Source organism: Rhamphochromis sp. 'chilingali' (genome assembly GCF_963969265.1).
Source record: "Rhamphochromis sp. 'chilingali' genome assembly, chromosome: 5".
In the NCBI taxonomy this organism is placed as follows: domain Eukaryota; kingdom Metazoa; phylum Chordata; class Actinopteri; order Cichliformes; family Cichlidae; genus Rhamphochromis; species Rhamphochromis sp. 'chilingali'.
The window spans coordinates 28,434,494-28,452,036 of record NC_137932.1 but is presented as its reverse complement, the minus strand read 5'-3'; the positions used below and the strand labels follow the sequence as shown (position 1 = coordinate 28,452,036).

The window sequence follows — 17,543 nt, the reverse complement described above, 5'->3', positions numbered from 1 at the left end:
ACGTAGGAAGTGTTTTGAACAGCTGATCGGACCGGCAAAGCGTGTTTCTGGAATATTATGTTTTTGTTCCTGCAAGCGCTTTTTATGCAGTTTTTGCAAAGCTTTATGTGGAAGGAAACCGTGACCTAGGACAAGCTGATGGCACAATATGTAAGTACAACTCCTCCGGTTTCATATGCAAAAAAATTTTTTGCGCTAGCTTACGTGGTTGCAGTGCTACCGGGATTTAAAAATAGTTATGCATAACAGAGCGTTCCCGCTCCGATCGGCTCTAAAGGGTTAAAGCATATCATGCGCTGTTGATCTTGCGTGCTGCTCAACATTCAATATTTAGTATTTACTGTTACTTACACGTAGATAGGTTGTTGCTTTGACCTCTGTTTTGTGTTGTTCTCTTGTTGTTTGTTTTCTTTTTTCTTCTGTTAACAGGTGACCCAATGGATTTTCTCAGTGTCTTCTCTTACTGTCCCCCGATTCCCTCTGTTTTTCTTTCCCCCTTTTCTGTCTAATTGTCTGTCCAATTTTTAATAACTTAAAATAAATAAATAAATAATAATAATAATGATAAAGATCAATCAAGTGGACCAATATCACATTGACACATTTTCCCCACTTGAAGAAATAAACCCATTGGGCATCTTTCCTGGCCCTCAGACAATTCTGATTGCTAAAGTACCGAACGGGACAGAAAAACAAACAAACAAACAAACAAAAAACAGGACTCATCAAAGAGCTAGAACAACATTTATTCTAACAGTAAAAGTCTCAGCGAACTTTAATCAACAATAAGAACAGAAAAGTCTCCTCTGCTTCACCGAGACATGGCTGAACCCAGCGGTGCCGGACCACGCCATCCAGCCGGCCGAGTTCTTCTCGGTTCACCGCATGGACAGGACACGGGACTCGGGGGAGTCAAGGGGAGGCGGCGTGTGTTTAATGGTGAACAACAACTGGTGCAACAGTGCGAACGTTGTTCCTCTCACACGCTCCTGCACACCAAATCTGGAACTACTGTCCATCATGTGTCGTCCTTTTTATCTACCTTGGGAATTTACATCGGTCATTATAAGTGCCGTTTATATTCCACCACAAGCGGACACGGTCACCGCCTTATGCGAGCTGCATGAGGCACTCACACAGCACCAGACACAACACCGGGACGCTGCGCTTATTGTGACGGGGGACTTTAATAGCGCCAACCTCAAACGCGCAGCGCTGAACTTTTATCAACACATCACCTGCCCCACCAGAGGTGAAAGGACACTGGACCACTGCTACACTACGGTCAAGGACGGCTACAAGGCACAACCCCGCCCTCCGTTTGGCAAATCTGATCACGCTGCCATCTTCCTCATGCCAAAATACAAACAAAGGCTGAAACAGGAAGTTCCAGTTCAGAGGAAGGTCGCGCGCTGGACGGATCAATTGGTGGCCGCGTTACAGGACGCACTTGATGACGCAGACTGGGGCATGTTCAGAAACAGCTCCGATGATGATGTCAACGTGTTTACGGAAGCGGTTGTGGGATTCATCAGGAAACTAGCGGATGATACCGTGGAGACAAAGACTATCACAACGTTTCCCAACCAGAAGCCGTGGGTGGATAAAACCATCCGCGACGCTCTGAGATCCCGCACCGCTGCCTACAACACGGGACTCACGACGGGGGACATGGACCCGTACAAAGCCCCGTCATATAACGTGCGGAGGGCGGTGAAAGAGGCGAAGTAGCGCTACGGGAGGAAACTAGAGTCACAACTCCAACAGAGTGACTCTAGGAGCCTGTGGCGGGGACTAAGGACAATAACGGACTATAAAGCACCAACAACCGGTATGACGAACGCGGCCGTGACTTTGGCAGACGAGCTGAACACTTTCTATGCTCGCTTCGAGGCTGCAGCTAAGGACTCCAACAATGCTAGTGTTAGCGGCGCTAACGGCTGCAGACAGGAAGATACTGCCAGCACCGGAAACGTGCTCGTCATCTCCGAGCATGAAGTAAGGAGAGCCTTCAAAAGAGTGAACACCAGGAAAGCAGCAGGACCAGACGGCATCCCAGGTCGTATCCTAAGAGACTGCGCATACCAGCTAGCTCAGGGGTGCCCAATCCCGGTCCTCGAGAGCTACCGTCCTGCAGCTTTTAGATGCATCCTTGTTCCCACACACCTGAATCAAATGAATGGCTTGTTATCAGGCCTTTGCCAAACAGGATGGCATGCTGAAGAGGTAATCAAACCATTTGATTCAGCTGTGTTGGAGTAGGGATGCATCTAAAAGCTGCAGGATAGTAGCTCTCGAGGACTGGGATTGGGCAGCCCTGAGCTAGCTCCTGTGTTCACTGAGATATTCAACATCTCTTTATCTCAGTCAGTGATCCCCACATGCTTCAAAGAGTCCATCATTGTTCCTGTCCCGAAGAAACCCCACCCTGCTTCTCTCAATGACTATCGCCCTGTAGCCCTCACCTCAGTAGTGATGAAGTGCTTTGAACGCCTGGTCAGAGATTCATCATTTCTTCACTACCAGACACACTGGACCCACTACAGTTCGCTTACCGTCCAAATCGTTCCACAGACGATGCCATCTCTCATCTCCTCCACACATCACTCACTCACTTGGACACTAGAAGGGGGAATTATGTTAAAATGCTCTTCATAGACTACAGCTCTGCATTTAACACCATAATTCCCTCCACACTCACCACCAAGCTGGAGCATCTGGGACTCAGCTCATCTATGTGTCAGTGGATCTCCAACTTCCTAACTGGCAGACCACAGGCAGTAAGGATGGGCGGACATGTCTCAGCCTCCACCACTCTCAGCACTGGAGCCCCCCAGGGGTGTGTCCTGAGCCCCCTGCTGTACTCTTTGTACACATATGACTGTGTGGCCACTACCAGCTCCACCACCATCATCAAGTTTGCTGACGACACCGTCGTGGTGGGCCTGATCTCTGATAACAACAAGACGGCCTACCTGAAGGAGATTAGGAATCTGGAGAACTGGTGCCAGAGGAACAACCTCCTTCTAAACGTCAGTAAGACAAAGGAGCTTATAGTGGACTTCAGCACTAAGCAGGGGAGGAACTACCAGACCCCCGTCATCAACGAGTGCCCAGTGGAGAGAGTGGACAGCTTCAAATACCTCGGAGTTCACATCACGCAGGACCTGTCATGGTCCTGTCACATCAACACCGTGGTGAAAAAGGCCCGTCAGCGTCTCTACCACCTCAGACGCTTGAGAGACTTCCAACTGCCCTCCAAGGTGCTCAGGAACTTTTACTCGTGCACCATAGAGAGCATCCTGGCGGGAAACATCTTAACCTGGTTCGGGAACAGCACCATGCAGGACAGACGAGCTCTACAGAGGGTTGTGCGGTCAGCTGAGCGCACCATCCGCTCCGAGCTCCCTGACCTGCACTCAATCTACAGCAGGCGGTGCTGGACCAAGGCCAGGAAGATTGTGAAGGACCTCAGCCATCCCAACAACAGACTGTTCTCTCTGTTGAGGTCAGGAAAGCGATTCCGCTCCCTGAAGACCAACACAGAGAGACTGAGGAGGAGCTTCTTCCCGCAGGCGATACGGTCTCTCAATCACACCACCACACAGTACTGACCCACACATATAGTTCTTACACACACACTGGACATTCTGGACATTGTTTTCACTTCATCACTTAAATCACTTTAAGCATATTTGCACTGCACAAGACATAATGTGGATTGCACAACACTGGACATTATATTCTTCATTTCCGGTTAATACTTGTACAGCTGCTGTTATTGTATATATATTTATTTATATTTCTTCATACATTCTTATATAGTTCTATATTGTGTATTTTGTTGTACAGTTATTTTATTTTCAACTTTAATTTATATATTTTATCTTATTCTTTCCCAGTTAAATTTACCCTTCATTCTAATTTGTGTTGTACAGTTGTTTCATTTTTAACCTTAATTTATATTTTATTCCTTCCTAGTTAAATTTACCCTTTTTAATTTTTCATATTTATTTCCTATCTTATTCATAGCCTTTTCCTTTTTTGTTTTCTTTAGGTCACGAGCAGTTGTCCAAGCATTTCACTACATATCGTACTGTGTATGACTGTGTACGTGACAAATAAAATTTGAATTTGAATTTGAAAGTCTAAAACCTGAACACCTGCACGGGAACAATGCGAGGCTTTTAATCTAAAAGGTCTTTTGCAAGAAACCAGGTGAGCAGGCAGGTGGCATTAACCTGGAAAGAGTTTATATGCTGTGCTTTCTGAGCTCAGAGACCAGCAGCGCCTCGACCTGACAGGAAGTGCACACAGAAACCTTGCTGACATCACAAACTGATGCAGTCACTTCGGCGCCACTGAGAGGTGAGCGAGGGTTAGATCAGTCAGTCACAGGAAGCTCCGCCCAGAATCCTTGCTCTTTATGATTGTGTTTCCCTTTTAAACACTTTGTTCTCCTGCAGGTCCAGTCCTGTCGCCACAGAAACAAGTCCTGACCCATGTACCTGGAACCATAGAAGAAGAATAAAATAATAAATGATATTTAAAAAAGACCTTAAATCCCACAACATAAAAACATTTCGACCAATGAAATGCTTTAGAGTGAAGGACAGCAGTGAATCGCCGCTGACGTGGATTTATGCACAGCTGCAGGTGAGCTCACCTCACTGAAGGATGCATTTTTTCTTTTTCTTCAAACGCTTTCTTCCTGTGTGACCACTGCCTTCTGGAGATCAAAGAGAGGATAAAATTGGTCGGTTTCTAGATATAAAGCTTATTTCATCATAAACACTAAAGGATGTTCTATCATCGTCTTGATGCGACCTTACAGCCTGAGCCTCAGCTCACCATGTCACAGGAAACACTAATGTTCAGGAACAGGAAGTGACCTCATAGACTCAGAGCTACATCACAACAGCCACACTGACCCGGCTACATCACCATGGTATGGCAATCTCGACTCCACTCAACTGCAATCTGCGGCCGAGTCTCCGTCACTCTGCTGCAAACACTGAACACAACTTGGGCTACGTCCACACGCACACAGGTATTTTTGAAAACGCAGATTTTTCTATGCGTTTGCACCTTTCGTCCACACGTAAACGGCGTTTTTGGTCACTGAAAACAAAGATTTTTAAAAACTCCGGCCAGGGTGGATATTTTTGAAAACTCCGTTTTTGCATTTACGTGTGGACAAGAAAAACAGAGAAAACGCAGCGTCAAAGGTGTGCGCATTTTTTGACGTCACACTGTGCGCCACGTTATTGTTTCGGTGACATGAATTTCTACAATACTGTTACTGTTAATTGTAGTCTCTGCAGTGTTTACATGCTTACATATACACACACAGTTACTGTCACTCCACACATACGACTCAGTTCTGCTTCTATGCCCCAGCTTTGTTTACTTTTTCCCACCGAGGCTTCTAGACTTCTGATTGGCCAACATTTCTGCACGGTTAGGAATATATCGCTACCTGTTGCTTTGGCATGTTCCTAGCAGCGTTTTCCTTCATTTCTGCCTTTACGTGTGGACGGGATTATTTTTTTAAAACGAAAACGGAAAATCTCCGTTTTCAAAAATACCCGTGTACGTGTGGACATAGCCTTGATCTGTGTGGGTGGGCTGTGGGACAGGAAGCATTAAAATTTCCATGTTTCAGAAACAAACAGCAGCACTGAGCGTGCTCAAAGCCTGAAGCAGAGAGCACAGCGCCTCACTCTACCTGCCGGGCTGGTGTCTAAGGTGTTCAATGTGTTCTGGGGAGCAGAATCTTCCGGGTTAGGATCTTTGCTCCTGTTGACCTGGGTCACATCCTGCTGACTAGCTGCATGCTGGACTTCCTGCTGCGCCGGTCCGGTGTCCACTTCAGACTCCGGACCCTGGACCTCAGCTGCAGGGGGTTCACCGAGGGCCTGGAGCTCTGAGGCAGCTCTGTCTGGCTCTGGTTCTGGTCTGGTTCCAGCAGGTGGATGTGTGGGAGTCCGGACCTCCTCCCGAGGCTTCTCGGGCAAATCTGGCTTGTCTTGGGCCGCTGACATCTGCGTGACCCCGGGGTGACCTGAAAAGGAGAACTTGGGTCAAACGAGCAGTGGTGACAAGAAAGTCTGCAGAAGTCCTGCCGGGCTCTCACCTTCGACCCCACCGTCCGGCTCTGCCCGTGGCCTTGTCTTCCTCAGCCTGCAGCCCTTCCTGATCTCGGCCAGCAGGTTGTCGACGATGCATCCTTCGTCCCAATTGGCCATGTCCGTCCTAACTGCAGCACAGAAACACGTTCCCCTGTGAGCTTAGCGCACATGTCACAAACAACAGGTGAAAGCTGTCACTGCGTCACCTGACAGCCTCATAGGTACAGCAGCATTTAATCTTTACAAACTTCCTTCTCGTCCTGATGCTGTCACATCATTTCCTTTAAATATTCAGCTGCTGATAAACTGTTGCAGAGAAATGTTGCTGATGTCAGCTATTGATTCTCGACCTGTCAGTCACCGGCCCTTCACGTCTCACCTGTTCTCCACTTGCCCTCCACTTGTACTTGACCTGTCCTTCACCTGCCACACCTGGAGAGACAGGTGAGGGACACCTTAAGGAGGGAGGATTTAAGGTGAAATGATGGTGTCTGACTTACTGATCTTTCTGGTGGGGGCTTCTTCTCTCAGTTTCCTCCCTTCGTCCAACCTCTTCTCCTGCTCCCTGTGACCTTCGTTCTCCTGATGGAAGAATAAAAGGAACACACAGTTCAAACTTCAACAGGCTAACCGGCCCCCCAGAGAGGGCGGAGCTTAACATTTACAGGGAAACAGGACTAATGTGTGGCAGCTACCACACTTTGTCACGGTTGAAGTCAGAGCCGATTGGCTGGCTGAGACACAGTTTAAATGACACATGCAAACGTGCGGCAGGGTATGAGTCCTGCAGACTGAGCCGCACTGCGATTGGCCACTGACCTTGAGGGTTCGAAGGAAGAGGTCTCTGAATGTCTTGATGGTGCTGAAGAGCTCTTCGAGAGAGAAGCTGCTGCTGTCCTCACAGAGGTAGGCGGACAGGTGCTTCCTCTGCTCCTCCACAGATGACAGCAGGAGTTGCAGCTGCTCAACAGCCTGCAGGCTCTCCTGGTAACACCACATAAGAACAACAGGTAAGTTCACCTGGAAGAGCAGGTCTGTCCCACTAAAACGGTGTCAGTTAGTGCACAGACTGGATTTATCTGCCCGTAAAGGTGACAGCCTCATCCCGAGTGACTCACCTGTACGGTGGACAGGTACTGCTCCTTCATGTCAGATGAGGAGGAAACGCTCCTCTCTGAGTTTTTCAGCCGTTTGTTTAGAGTGTTTGTTTCAGACTGAATAGAGTCCAAGCTGAGCCTGCAGGTGGAGTCAGAGGGCAACATTTAACACCGCTGCAGGCGAAACACCTGAGCTACCACGTCACAGACTCCGCCCAGCAGTCTGTACGTGACTGAACTCTTATATGTGTTTACCCAGCAGCCTTTGCACAGATCTCCAGTTCATCGGGCAGGTTGAGCAGGTCGGGGTGATTCTCTTCAGCCTCCTAAGGGTCACAAACAGCAGCAACTGAAATATTATGAGAATACTGCAGTATTCCCCAGTATTCGTAGTATTCCCAGCATTACCTGCAGGATGTGGTGCAGCAGCGTGACTCTCGACTTGTTGGCTTTGGTTTCGGTCAGTTTGAGCAGAGTGCTGATCTTAAAGCCTTCAGCATTCCCTGTGCGAGTTCCCTGATGGACCATACATCACATGACAAAATCAGACTACCAGCCTTTAGATTTTATTTCAGCTAAATAACAGACTGATTTATGATTTGGCAACTAAATGAACTGTCTTGGTAGACAGTCTCTGTTGGTAGATTTGTGCTGAGCTAATAGTTGGTGCTGAGTCACACCTGCCTGAATGTGCAAACAAACAAAAACAAAAAAAACAAACAAAACACTCCTCGGATGAACTGTTAGTGCAATCAACCTCACAGCTGTGATATTACTGCTTAGATAACTTCATAAAAACTTCATCAGAGGCTCAAGTTAGCTGATGTGAAGTCCAGCAGTTGCTAGCAGCCCACTCCACAGCAGAGACACGGACATGACTTATTTTTCTTGCACGAAAGGACAAGCATCATGGTGCAGTGGAACCAGCATCCAGGACATAAACAGCTGCATTATACTGCTAACATCTGCACAGACAGCATGTTAATGCTAAGCTAGCCAAGAACTTAAGGCCCTTTCACATAGGATGCGGCACACTGACCGCTAGCTTGTTCTCCACCTGTCTCGCTTAGCGTAAAGGACCCAAACTCTGTGTTGTGCTGGCCGATGCGCTCTGCTTGGAAGTCTTTTTTTTGTTACCACTCTACGAGTCTGTATTAAACCTATATCTCTCTGACTTTGTGTCCTTCACAAGAGTTTGTGTTGAATTGTGTTCAAATTTTTAATAAAAAAAAAAAAAAAAAAAAAAAAAAAAAAAAAAAAAAATCGCTCATTCATATAGATGAAAGCTTTCAACTATCCAGACTAGTGAAGAGTGTGTCGTCCCCAGAGCTGTTAAGAGGCTCTGGAGGTCCCCATACATGCACATAAACCTGTGTGAAAAAGTTCACAGAACTCTGATACGCACTGATACGAATGTTTTCCTTCATCGTGTGATGGAATTTAGTGCAGTGGTAGTCTTCGATTCTATTGGTCGTGTGACACAGCGCACATGCCGAGTACTCCTCACTGACGTGCTGCACTGTACTTGGCGCAGCGGGAAACTATTACTGTGCGGTGCAGCAGTGGAAACAAATGTGCTTCACAGCGCTGCACGTGTAAATGTAGTCTCAGGTCTACACTGGTCACTGATGATCATGTAACGCTGCTTCAGGTTGGACGGGCATATGGCAGACTGCAAAGCAACAAGTGATGTGTAATAGATTACTTTTTCTGAGTAACGACCCCAACACTGGTCAGAGTTTGTGTTTGAGTTTGTTTGTGTGGTTTGAGTCTTCGGGAAGAGAACTGCTTTAGGACCGTCACTGAGCATGCCACACAAAGTAATCAGATTACAAGGAGTAAAAGAAAAAAGATTCTCACATAGTTGAGAAAGTTTCCGACACTCAGGATTAGTTTACAGAAGACTGGCAGCCGAGCGCTCTCCTTCACACCTGCACACAAAACAACACACACAAACAGAAACAAGAACACCACCACAGCAGCCAAACGTGCGTGTGCAGCCAGTGTGTTTGTTGTGTAGCTGCTGTGTGTTTGTCATGTGTATACACACTCTCATAGTCTCCAACACACAGCTGCTCTCCTCACACAGCAACATACACTCAATCCTCAGAGAGTAACTGCAACACACACACACACACACACACAACATACACTCAATCCTCAGAGAGTAACTGCAACACACACACACACACACACACACACACACACACACACACACACACACACACACACACTGCGAGTGAGTGGACCTGTGGTGAGCTGTGCTTATTTATCTGTGCTTGATGTGTGCTGCAGCTGGCGCTGTCCTCACACCTGGGCAGATCAATGAGCTGCAGGTAAAACTGATCTGCTGATGCCAACTTGTCCCGCTCTGCCAGATGAGACTTCAGGTTCCCTACCTGAGGAGGGAAAGATGAGATACAGGTCAAGTACAGGTGAAGGACAACTGAAGCACAGGTGAGGGGCAGGTGAGAGACAGGTGGAGAACAGGTGAAGCGCAGGTGACCTCTGCTCTGACCTCATGTTTCTCTGGGAGGAGTTTAATGAACTGTTTCAGGGCCTCGACATCAAACTTTGATCGGTCTCCTCTTCGGATGAGATCCACAAAGTCCTCGTGGGAACTGCAGGTGAGACAGGTCAGGTGATACAGGGGTGGTGATGTCACAGCACAGATGTTTTTAATTGGCTGCAAGACTCAGAAAAAGAACAGTCACCATTTGAAGTGCTTGAGGAAGATGTGGAGGTTAAGGCTCTTCTTGGCGTCGATGAAGGACACCTGTGGACAGAATTGAACATGTGGATGTGACAAAGGTAAAACCTGTAACGCCACACCTGTAAGGTGAAGACAGAGAAAGCTACGGCACCTCTTTGGGCTCCGTCTTTGACTTGGTTCTGGTCTTGGTCTCAGTCGGAGGGAGACTGAAGAGCTGCTCAATGCTGCAGTAATCTGGCTCCATGGAGTCCAAAGATGTCGACGTCCACAGAGACTCGTGGCCTGTGGACAGAGTGACGTCAGCTTGGATGAATCCTGCACCTGACCTGGGCCAACACCAGGCCTCACCTGACACCAGTCTGGATCGAAGTTTCTGCCAGTTCAGCTTCTTCATCCGCAGTGTTGGGCAGGGGGTGTGGCTTGAATTAGGAGCAGAGCTGCTATATAACCTGCCCAGACTTTGAACTGTCTCAGCTCTGATGTCACCTGGAGGAGAGGGGGGGAGTGGAGGTCCAGCACCAGGTAAGGGTGGGGGTGGAGGGGGAGGAGCCATAGCACCAGGTAAGGGTGGGGGTGGAGGGGGTGGAGGGGGTGGAGGGAGAGGAGCCATAGCACCAGGCAAGCGTGTGGGCGGCAGTGGAGGGGGTGGAAGGGGAAGAGTCATAGCACCGGGTAAGGGAGGAGGTAGAGGGGGGGCATAGGAAGTGGGAAGAGCCGGAGGCAGTGCTGCTGCAGTGGGGGCTGTTGGAGCATCTTTGGTGAGTGCCCCTGATTGGCTGGGAGGACTGTCTGGTAGTCTAGTCTGGACCGCCCTGTCGATGGCAAGATTGGGTGAGTAAGTCTTTCGGGGGAGGAGCTTCTCCAGCAGGTGATCTGCAGAGTCTACCTCAGCTGCGATCAAGAAAAACAGAGCCGGTGAATTCACCTTCGCCTGATCCTGTGAAATGCCCTCAGCTTTGATCATACTCTGCCTGCTGTCATTTATACAAACTGACATAAAACAGGGCCTGCATCTGAACCTTAAGGGACTCTTTACAGGGGTCATCGTTTATATAGAGAGGACACTTCTACAAAGAGGCGGAATCAGAGCTGGACCCAGTGATCTGTTGTTGGATGCGCCCCCATACTTACCATCCTGAGCCAGCAGGGTGGCTCGATCCATCAGCAGCTCCAGAGCACACCAGACCTCAGCTCTGTCTGGACCCACCAGCAACAAGGCCTGAAGGATGGACAGCAGCTGCACGGAGGATGGATGGCTGGACACCTGAACGCAGAGAGGGTCAGGACAGGTTATTTTGGCTACGTTCACATTGCAGGTGTTAATGCTCAATTCCAAATTTTTGACCAAATCCGATTTTTTTTGTCTGCTTGTTCACACTACAAATAAAATGCGACAGCAAACACGCTCTAGTGTGAACCCTCGAAGCGGCCCGCATGCGCAAAAGAAGACGTCACACACAACGCGCTCTGTTTAGACCCAGAGCAAATAATATTGTTTGACTGATGGCCCTTAATATAAAGACTTCGGACTTTACGTTTCCCAATTTTTGCTTTAAGTTATTTTGTTATTTACATAATAATGTAGATAACCTAATAATTATCCTTATTGCTGTTTTAGAGAGGAGCAGTGCTTCAAAGAATAGTTGCAGATTTCTGTCAAAATCTGCAGATTATACAGTACAAATAAAATGTTCACGTTGTCTTTCCAACAGTTTCATTAACATCTACACTGGATGGCCAGGAAGCGTTCGCGATGTCATCTCCGGCGCTAATAATTGGCGTCTGTCTTGTGTCAGTGACGTACAAGACGGATTTAATGCGACGTGACCATTCAAACAGCAGTCGCTTTCTAAAACATCGGATATGTATTGGATTCAGTACCACATACGAAAGTGACCCAGATCGGATTTATTCCGTTCACACTGTCATACCATGGTCGGGTATGGGTCGCATAGGGTCAAAAAAAAAAAAAAAAAAAAAAAATCGGATTTGATGTGCTTTCGACTGCAGTTTGAACGTAGCGTCTGTCTCCTTACATTTCTATCATTGAAAAGAGAACTACCAGCAGTGTCACTTTCACAGATGCTGCACCAATCGCTCTGAAGGTGACAGTGTTGGCTTCTGTAGTTTAAACCAGTGTTTCCCAATCTTTTGGAGCCACGGTACATATTTCACGTTAGAAAAATAACACAACCTACCACCAAACAAAAATGTCACAAAAAGAATATTGATAATTTTTCCCCGCGCACCAGGTATAGCAGAATTGGTTCAGTTTGTTTAGATGTATCTGTCCCACTGCGCAAGTGTCCAGTGAAGGGGGGCATGGCTACGCACAGGCGGGAAGGGGAAGTAGGAGTTTTTTGGAGTGTCCGTTTTTTCTTGTGTGGAGGAACGAAAGAAGGCAACCATTCAAGTTGGAGTTAACATACCAGTTGTGTGATTATTGGACTAACAAGTTTGTCCCCAATCTACCCTTTTTTTGCTTTCTTCTGACCACTACTAATGCTAGGGCCTTCGTCTGGGTCGGAATTTTCTCAAAGACCCAGGTCAGACTCACTATTTTTCTTTTCAAATATTTATTTATTGCCATTACGTGCTGCGTCGTTTCACTCACAGCATGACTATTATATAAGTAAGTAAGTAAGTAAGTAAAATTTATTTATATAGTACATTTCACAGATAAAAATCACAAAGTGCTTTACAATAAGATCAGACATACAAGTTAAAATTAATTAAAAGCCCGTTTGTATAAAAATGTCTTCAGCTGCTTTTTAAAGGAGTCAGTAGAGCCTAGACAGCGTAAAGACAACGGCAGAGAGTTCAACAGCCTATGTGCCAGTGCCTGAAAAGCCCGATCCCCACGTGTTTTAAACCTAGTACGTGGGACCACCAGTAGCCTCTGACTTGAAGACCTAAGTGCTCGGGATGAAGCACGAGGTTTCAGCAGGTCAGAGATATACTGGGGAGCTTCACCGTGCAGAGCTCTAAAAGTTACAACTAAAATTTTAAAATGAACCCTAAAATTTACAGGCAACCAATGAAGAGAAGCCAAAACTGGAGTAATGTGTGACCTCTTGTTTGCACCAGTTAAAAGTCTTGCCGCTGCATTCTGTACAGACTGAAGGCGATCCAGAGCTGATTTGCTGAGACACGTAAAAAGACCGTTACAATAATCCAAACGAGAAGAGATAAAAGCATGAAGAATCATCTCAAGTTCTGCCTTTGACACCAGTAGCCTGAGTTTAGAAATGTTTCTTAGATGATAAAAACAGTTCCGGGCAAGTTGTTTAGAGTGTTTCTCAAGAGACATTGAACTGTCAAATATAACACCTAAGTTTCTGAGACTCGACTGAAATGAAGGGTCTAAAAAACTGATATGCTGCCTAATTTCTGAGAGCATGTGATCAGGTGCAATAATCAAAGTTTCTGGTTTATCTGCATTTAACTGAAGGAAATTGTCATTTAACCATTGTTTGATTTCTGACAGACAATTATTTAAACAAGACAATTTATACAACTCAGAAGCTTTGAAAGAACAGTACAACTGAATGTCATCAGCATAGAGATGATAAGAAATATTATTGTAACGTCTGATAATGTGGCCTAGAGGGAGTATATACAGCAAAAAGAGAATAGGACCTAAAACAGATCCTTGAGGTACCCCAGAAGACAGAACTGATGTTTCTGACAGCACATGATTTACACGGACAGTAAAGGATCTCTCAGATAGATACGACATAAACCATTTTAAAACAACACCAGTAATCCCAAACAAGTCCTTCAGCCTATTTATCATGATGCTGTGATCAACAGTATCAAAAGCAGAGCTGAGATCCAACATAACCAGAACAGTGTACTCTCCAGAGTCTGCTGCCATCAGAATGTCACTAGACACTTTAAGCAAAGCGGTTTCAGTGGAGTGCAATTTGCAGAAACCAGACTGGAAAATGTCCAGAACGTTGTTCTTTTCCAAAAAGTTGTTAAGTTGTTCTGCAACTGTTTTTTCCAAGATCTTTGACACCAATGGTAATTTTAATATTGGCCTGTAACTGCTTGGAAGAGATGGATCCAAATTTGGTTTCTTTAATATTGGTTCAACAATAGCTTGTTTAAAATAGCTGGGAACTGAGCCAGTATAAAGAGAAGTATTAATTATTTCCAGAATACAGAGGCCAATAGAAATCAAACACACTAATGAAAAATGATGGAGGAAGTACATCAAGGTGGCTTGAAGTCAGTTTCATTCGACCAAGCAGAGCACTGATGTCCTGTAAGGTAACAGGAGTAAAAGAGGACCAGGTATCAGAGGTAAGCAACGTGTCAGTGTGATACTGAGAGGATGATGGAGAAATATTAGACCTGACAGCAGCGACCTATAATTTCTTCTTCATGTTCTTCTGTTTTACTGGCAGTCGGCAACCAATTTAATTAGAGCAGGTAGTTGTACTCCCCTCTAGTGGAAGATAATGTAATTGTTCTGCCCATTACTCAAGCCAATCGCTTAGAGCAGCGGTCCCCAACCTTTTTTGCGCCACGGACTGGTTTATGCCCGACAATATTTTCACGGACCGGCCTTTAAGGTGTCGCGGATAAATACAACAAAATAAAACTAGTACCGGTACCGAAAAAAAAAGAGGATTTATTCATAACACATGTGAAAAGACCCAGGAAAACCGAGTTAACGATAACAAAATAACGCTGAAAACCGATAAAAACCCTGAAAACCATACATTTCACACCTGAGCCTCTACTCTCGCGGCCCGGTACCAAACGACTCACGGACCGGTACAAGGCCCGGGGGTTGGGGACCGCTGGCTTAGAGTACCAACTGGGTGGAATAAGGTAATCTTCCACGGCACACCTTTGTGCCGCGGCACAGTGGTTGGGAAACATTGGTTTAAACGTTCCAGCTTGAGTCGCATCACTCTTTAAACTGTGGTTACCATGGTGTAGAGCATTGTGAAGACCTGCTGGTGGCTGCTCATATCAATCCCTCCGTACAGCCTCTCCATCTCCTCCATGTCCTCCGACAGAGAGTCTTCAAACACGTCACACTGGATGTTCAGGTCCTTGTCCTGCGTCTCCCTGCACACACAGACAGGAAACTGATTGGAAACACGATTGATTATTGATTAATAACTGATGTAAGCAAAGTGAGAATGAAGCCAGTACCTGAGCCTGGGGAGCAGGTCCAGCAGCTGCAGACCTAAAAAATCACAGACACATATATCACTTCTTATTTTGGTCAAGCAGCAGGACACACTCACACCATGACGACCTCTGAGGGTCTGACACTCGAGCCCTCAGCGAGACCTGACTCCAGGAAAGCCTCCGTACAGGGATGTGATGTCACACTGTGACAGATATCAAGCTCCTCCTACACATAACTCTGATAACAGTTTAATTCAACTTTATTTATACATCGCCAAATCACAACAACAGTCACATCAAGGTCTTTCTGTTGTGAGGTAAAGACCCTACAACATGATGAAAACAGTGATGTCAGCAATGACATCATGATGATGATGTCAGGGGTGATGTCAGAGTGGTGATAAACAGTTCGTTTTACCGATGAACTCCTGCCGCACCCGGTGCCTCCTCCTCAGCTCCTCCTCCTGCAGCACGAGGACGTTGACCACACTTAGCAGCGTCACCATGTAGGGGATGTTGTTGGTGGCGTGAAGCTCATTCATGATCACGCTGAAGCGATACTGCTGCTTCTTCAGGCTCTGAATACAGACACAGGAAGTGACAGGTCAGAGGACGGACACAGTTCGTTTACACCTTCATTAAACACAACTTCCTGCTTCAGTCTGACTGAAGTGTGATGATTAAACACTCCTAATAGCGGTGTGTGTGTGTGTGTGTACATGTTATGTTTAGACAACTTTGTGAGGACAGAAAATTGGCATGCCACTATACTTGTGGGGACCAACAGCCCTTATGGGGACAAAGTGCCCATCCCCACAAGTTTGAAGACGTGTCTGAGGCTTAAAATGTGGTTTTAGTGTCAGGGTTACAGTTAGGTTATGGTTAGGCATTCATTTTTGATGGTTAGGGTAAGCAGCTAGGGAAAGGGTTATGTCAATGAGATGTCCTCACTAAGATAATAAAACGAGTGTGTGTGTGCAGACGTGTGGTATCCCATGATTCCATGCTGTAAGTTCAGAGCCTGTGAGAACAGGCTGGGCGGGGACGATAAGATCTGCAGCGTCTGAGGCTCAGCTGTTTGTTGTGGTGTATCTGCAGTCACGCCCTGATGGTACACAGACCACGTCGTCGTTGCTCTCACCTGGCAGCGAGGAGCTGTGGTGGAGCTTTGTGAGCTATCTGCTGACTTAGGTAATCAGCCAGTGGCTTTCAGTTTGAGCTGTTCTGCTTGTTGTGTTAGCCTTGAAACTAAGTGAAACTGACTCGCACTTCCTTTTGCTAACGTCATGCCGATAAAGCTTTTCAAACCGACCCAAATGGCCTGCTCATGTCTCCCCATCCAGCTCATGCGACATCTGTTGGTTTGTCCATCAAGCAGGTAAACATGCCCCTCTAAACAAATGAAATCAGCCAAGAGAGCCTCTGAAAGTGACCTGGACCTACAGCAACATTTAAGTGTTAATATGACTGAGCGCCAACTGTCCTGACTGCCATCGTGAGGCAGAGTTCAGATTACTTAAACTGATCTCATGAAATCACAAATCACCTCAGAGGAGACAGAGAAGGAAGGGAAAAAAGGAAAAAGGAAGGACAGGAAGGAAATAAAGAGAGAGGAGGAAGTGGACGAGGACATGAGCATACCTTGTAGTTGTCGAGTGCATCGAAGGCGAGGTGGTGTCCCCGAGGGTCGAAGACGGCAAGAGCAGCCACCAGCTGGAACAGCTGCATCTTCACCATGACATTGGACGTGTCGAGAGCTGAGGGCTTATAGGAGGAGGTGGAGTTACCGCTTTCATAAGTAATGACTCGGAGTCGTCATCTTCACCTCACAGGTACACCGGCTACCTGCTTAGCTTAGGCTGGAACAGCCACCTGAGTCTACCTGTTGCTCAGGGTAGCGTGTAAATATGATTTTAAGGTGGTTTTAAGGCAGATCTGCTTCATTCTAACTTTCTGGTCCTCCACCCACCTTGAGCCAGCATCCTGACGTAGCCCTCATTGTCCAGGATGAAATGCAGCCCTGCGGACGAGTTCATGATGGCCCGGACACAGCTGACGCAGGTGAGCTGCAGCAGAGCATTGGCGATGCGGGCGCAGCCGCGGCCCGACAGACGCTCCAGCGCCTCCAGCAGGAGGTCCAAACCCTGTAGTTCAAGAAACTGCACCATCCATGACCGATTACTCACCTCCAGCCGCCGCTGCAGACCCGAGTAGTTCACCACTGTGGGAACCTGGAGGGGCAGAGTGACCATCGGTCAGAGCTGTGAGACGCCTTCTCCTTCCCCTGGCAGGACTCCTGAGGTTCTGCTTCTTTCCTACCTGCAGCAGTCGGATGCAGAGCTCGGGGTCAGCGTTCTCCAGATTGGCCTCCACCTTGCCGTCAGTGACTGTGGCGAGGCCTCTGGTCAACTGGTCCTTTACCGCCCCCCATTTGGTACTGGTTGCCATGAT

General features: G+C 47.0%; 1 protein-coding gene across 1 annotated transcript; it reads right to left on the bottom strand.

Annotated features, from left to right (window-relative positions):
* Positions 1–4,371: 4,371 nt before the first annotated feature.
* Positions 4,372–17,240, bottom strand: LOC308396494 (inverted formin-2-like). The gene is made up of 22 exons (XM_080881846.1): positions 17,062–17,240; positions 16,734–16,856; positions 15,511–15,670; positions 15,114–15,147; positions 14,885–15,026; positions 11,073–11,205; positions 10,290–10,832; positions 10,093–10,223; positions 9,943–10,004; positions 9,747–9,849; positions 9,542–9,627; positions 9,275–9,345; positions 9,089–9,159; positions 7,637–7,744; positions 7,484–7,554; positions 7,250–7,367; positions 6,951–7,115; positions 6,632–6,713; positions 6,137–6,259; positions 5,729–6,064; positions 4,667–4,729; positions 4,372–4,508 (listed from the first exon to the last, which is right to left on the bottom strand). Exons 1-21 carry the CDS (start codon positions 17,089–17,091, stop codon positions 4,668–4,670), a joined length of 2,754 nt encoding a protein of 917 aa, XP_080737972.1. The 5' UTR covers positions 17,092–17,240; the 3' UTR covers positions 4,372–4,508; position 4,667.
* Positions 17,241–17,543: the final 303 nt, after the last annotated feature.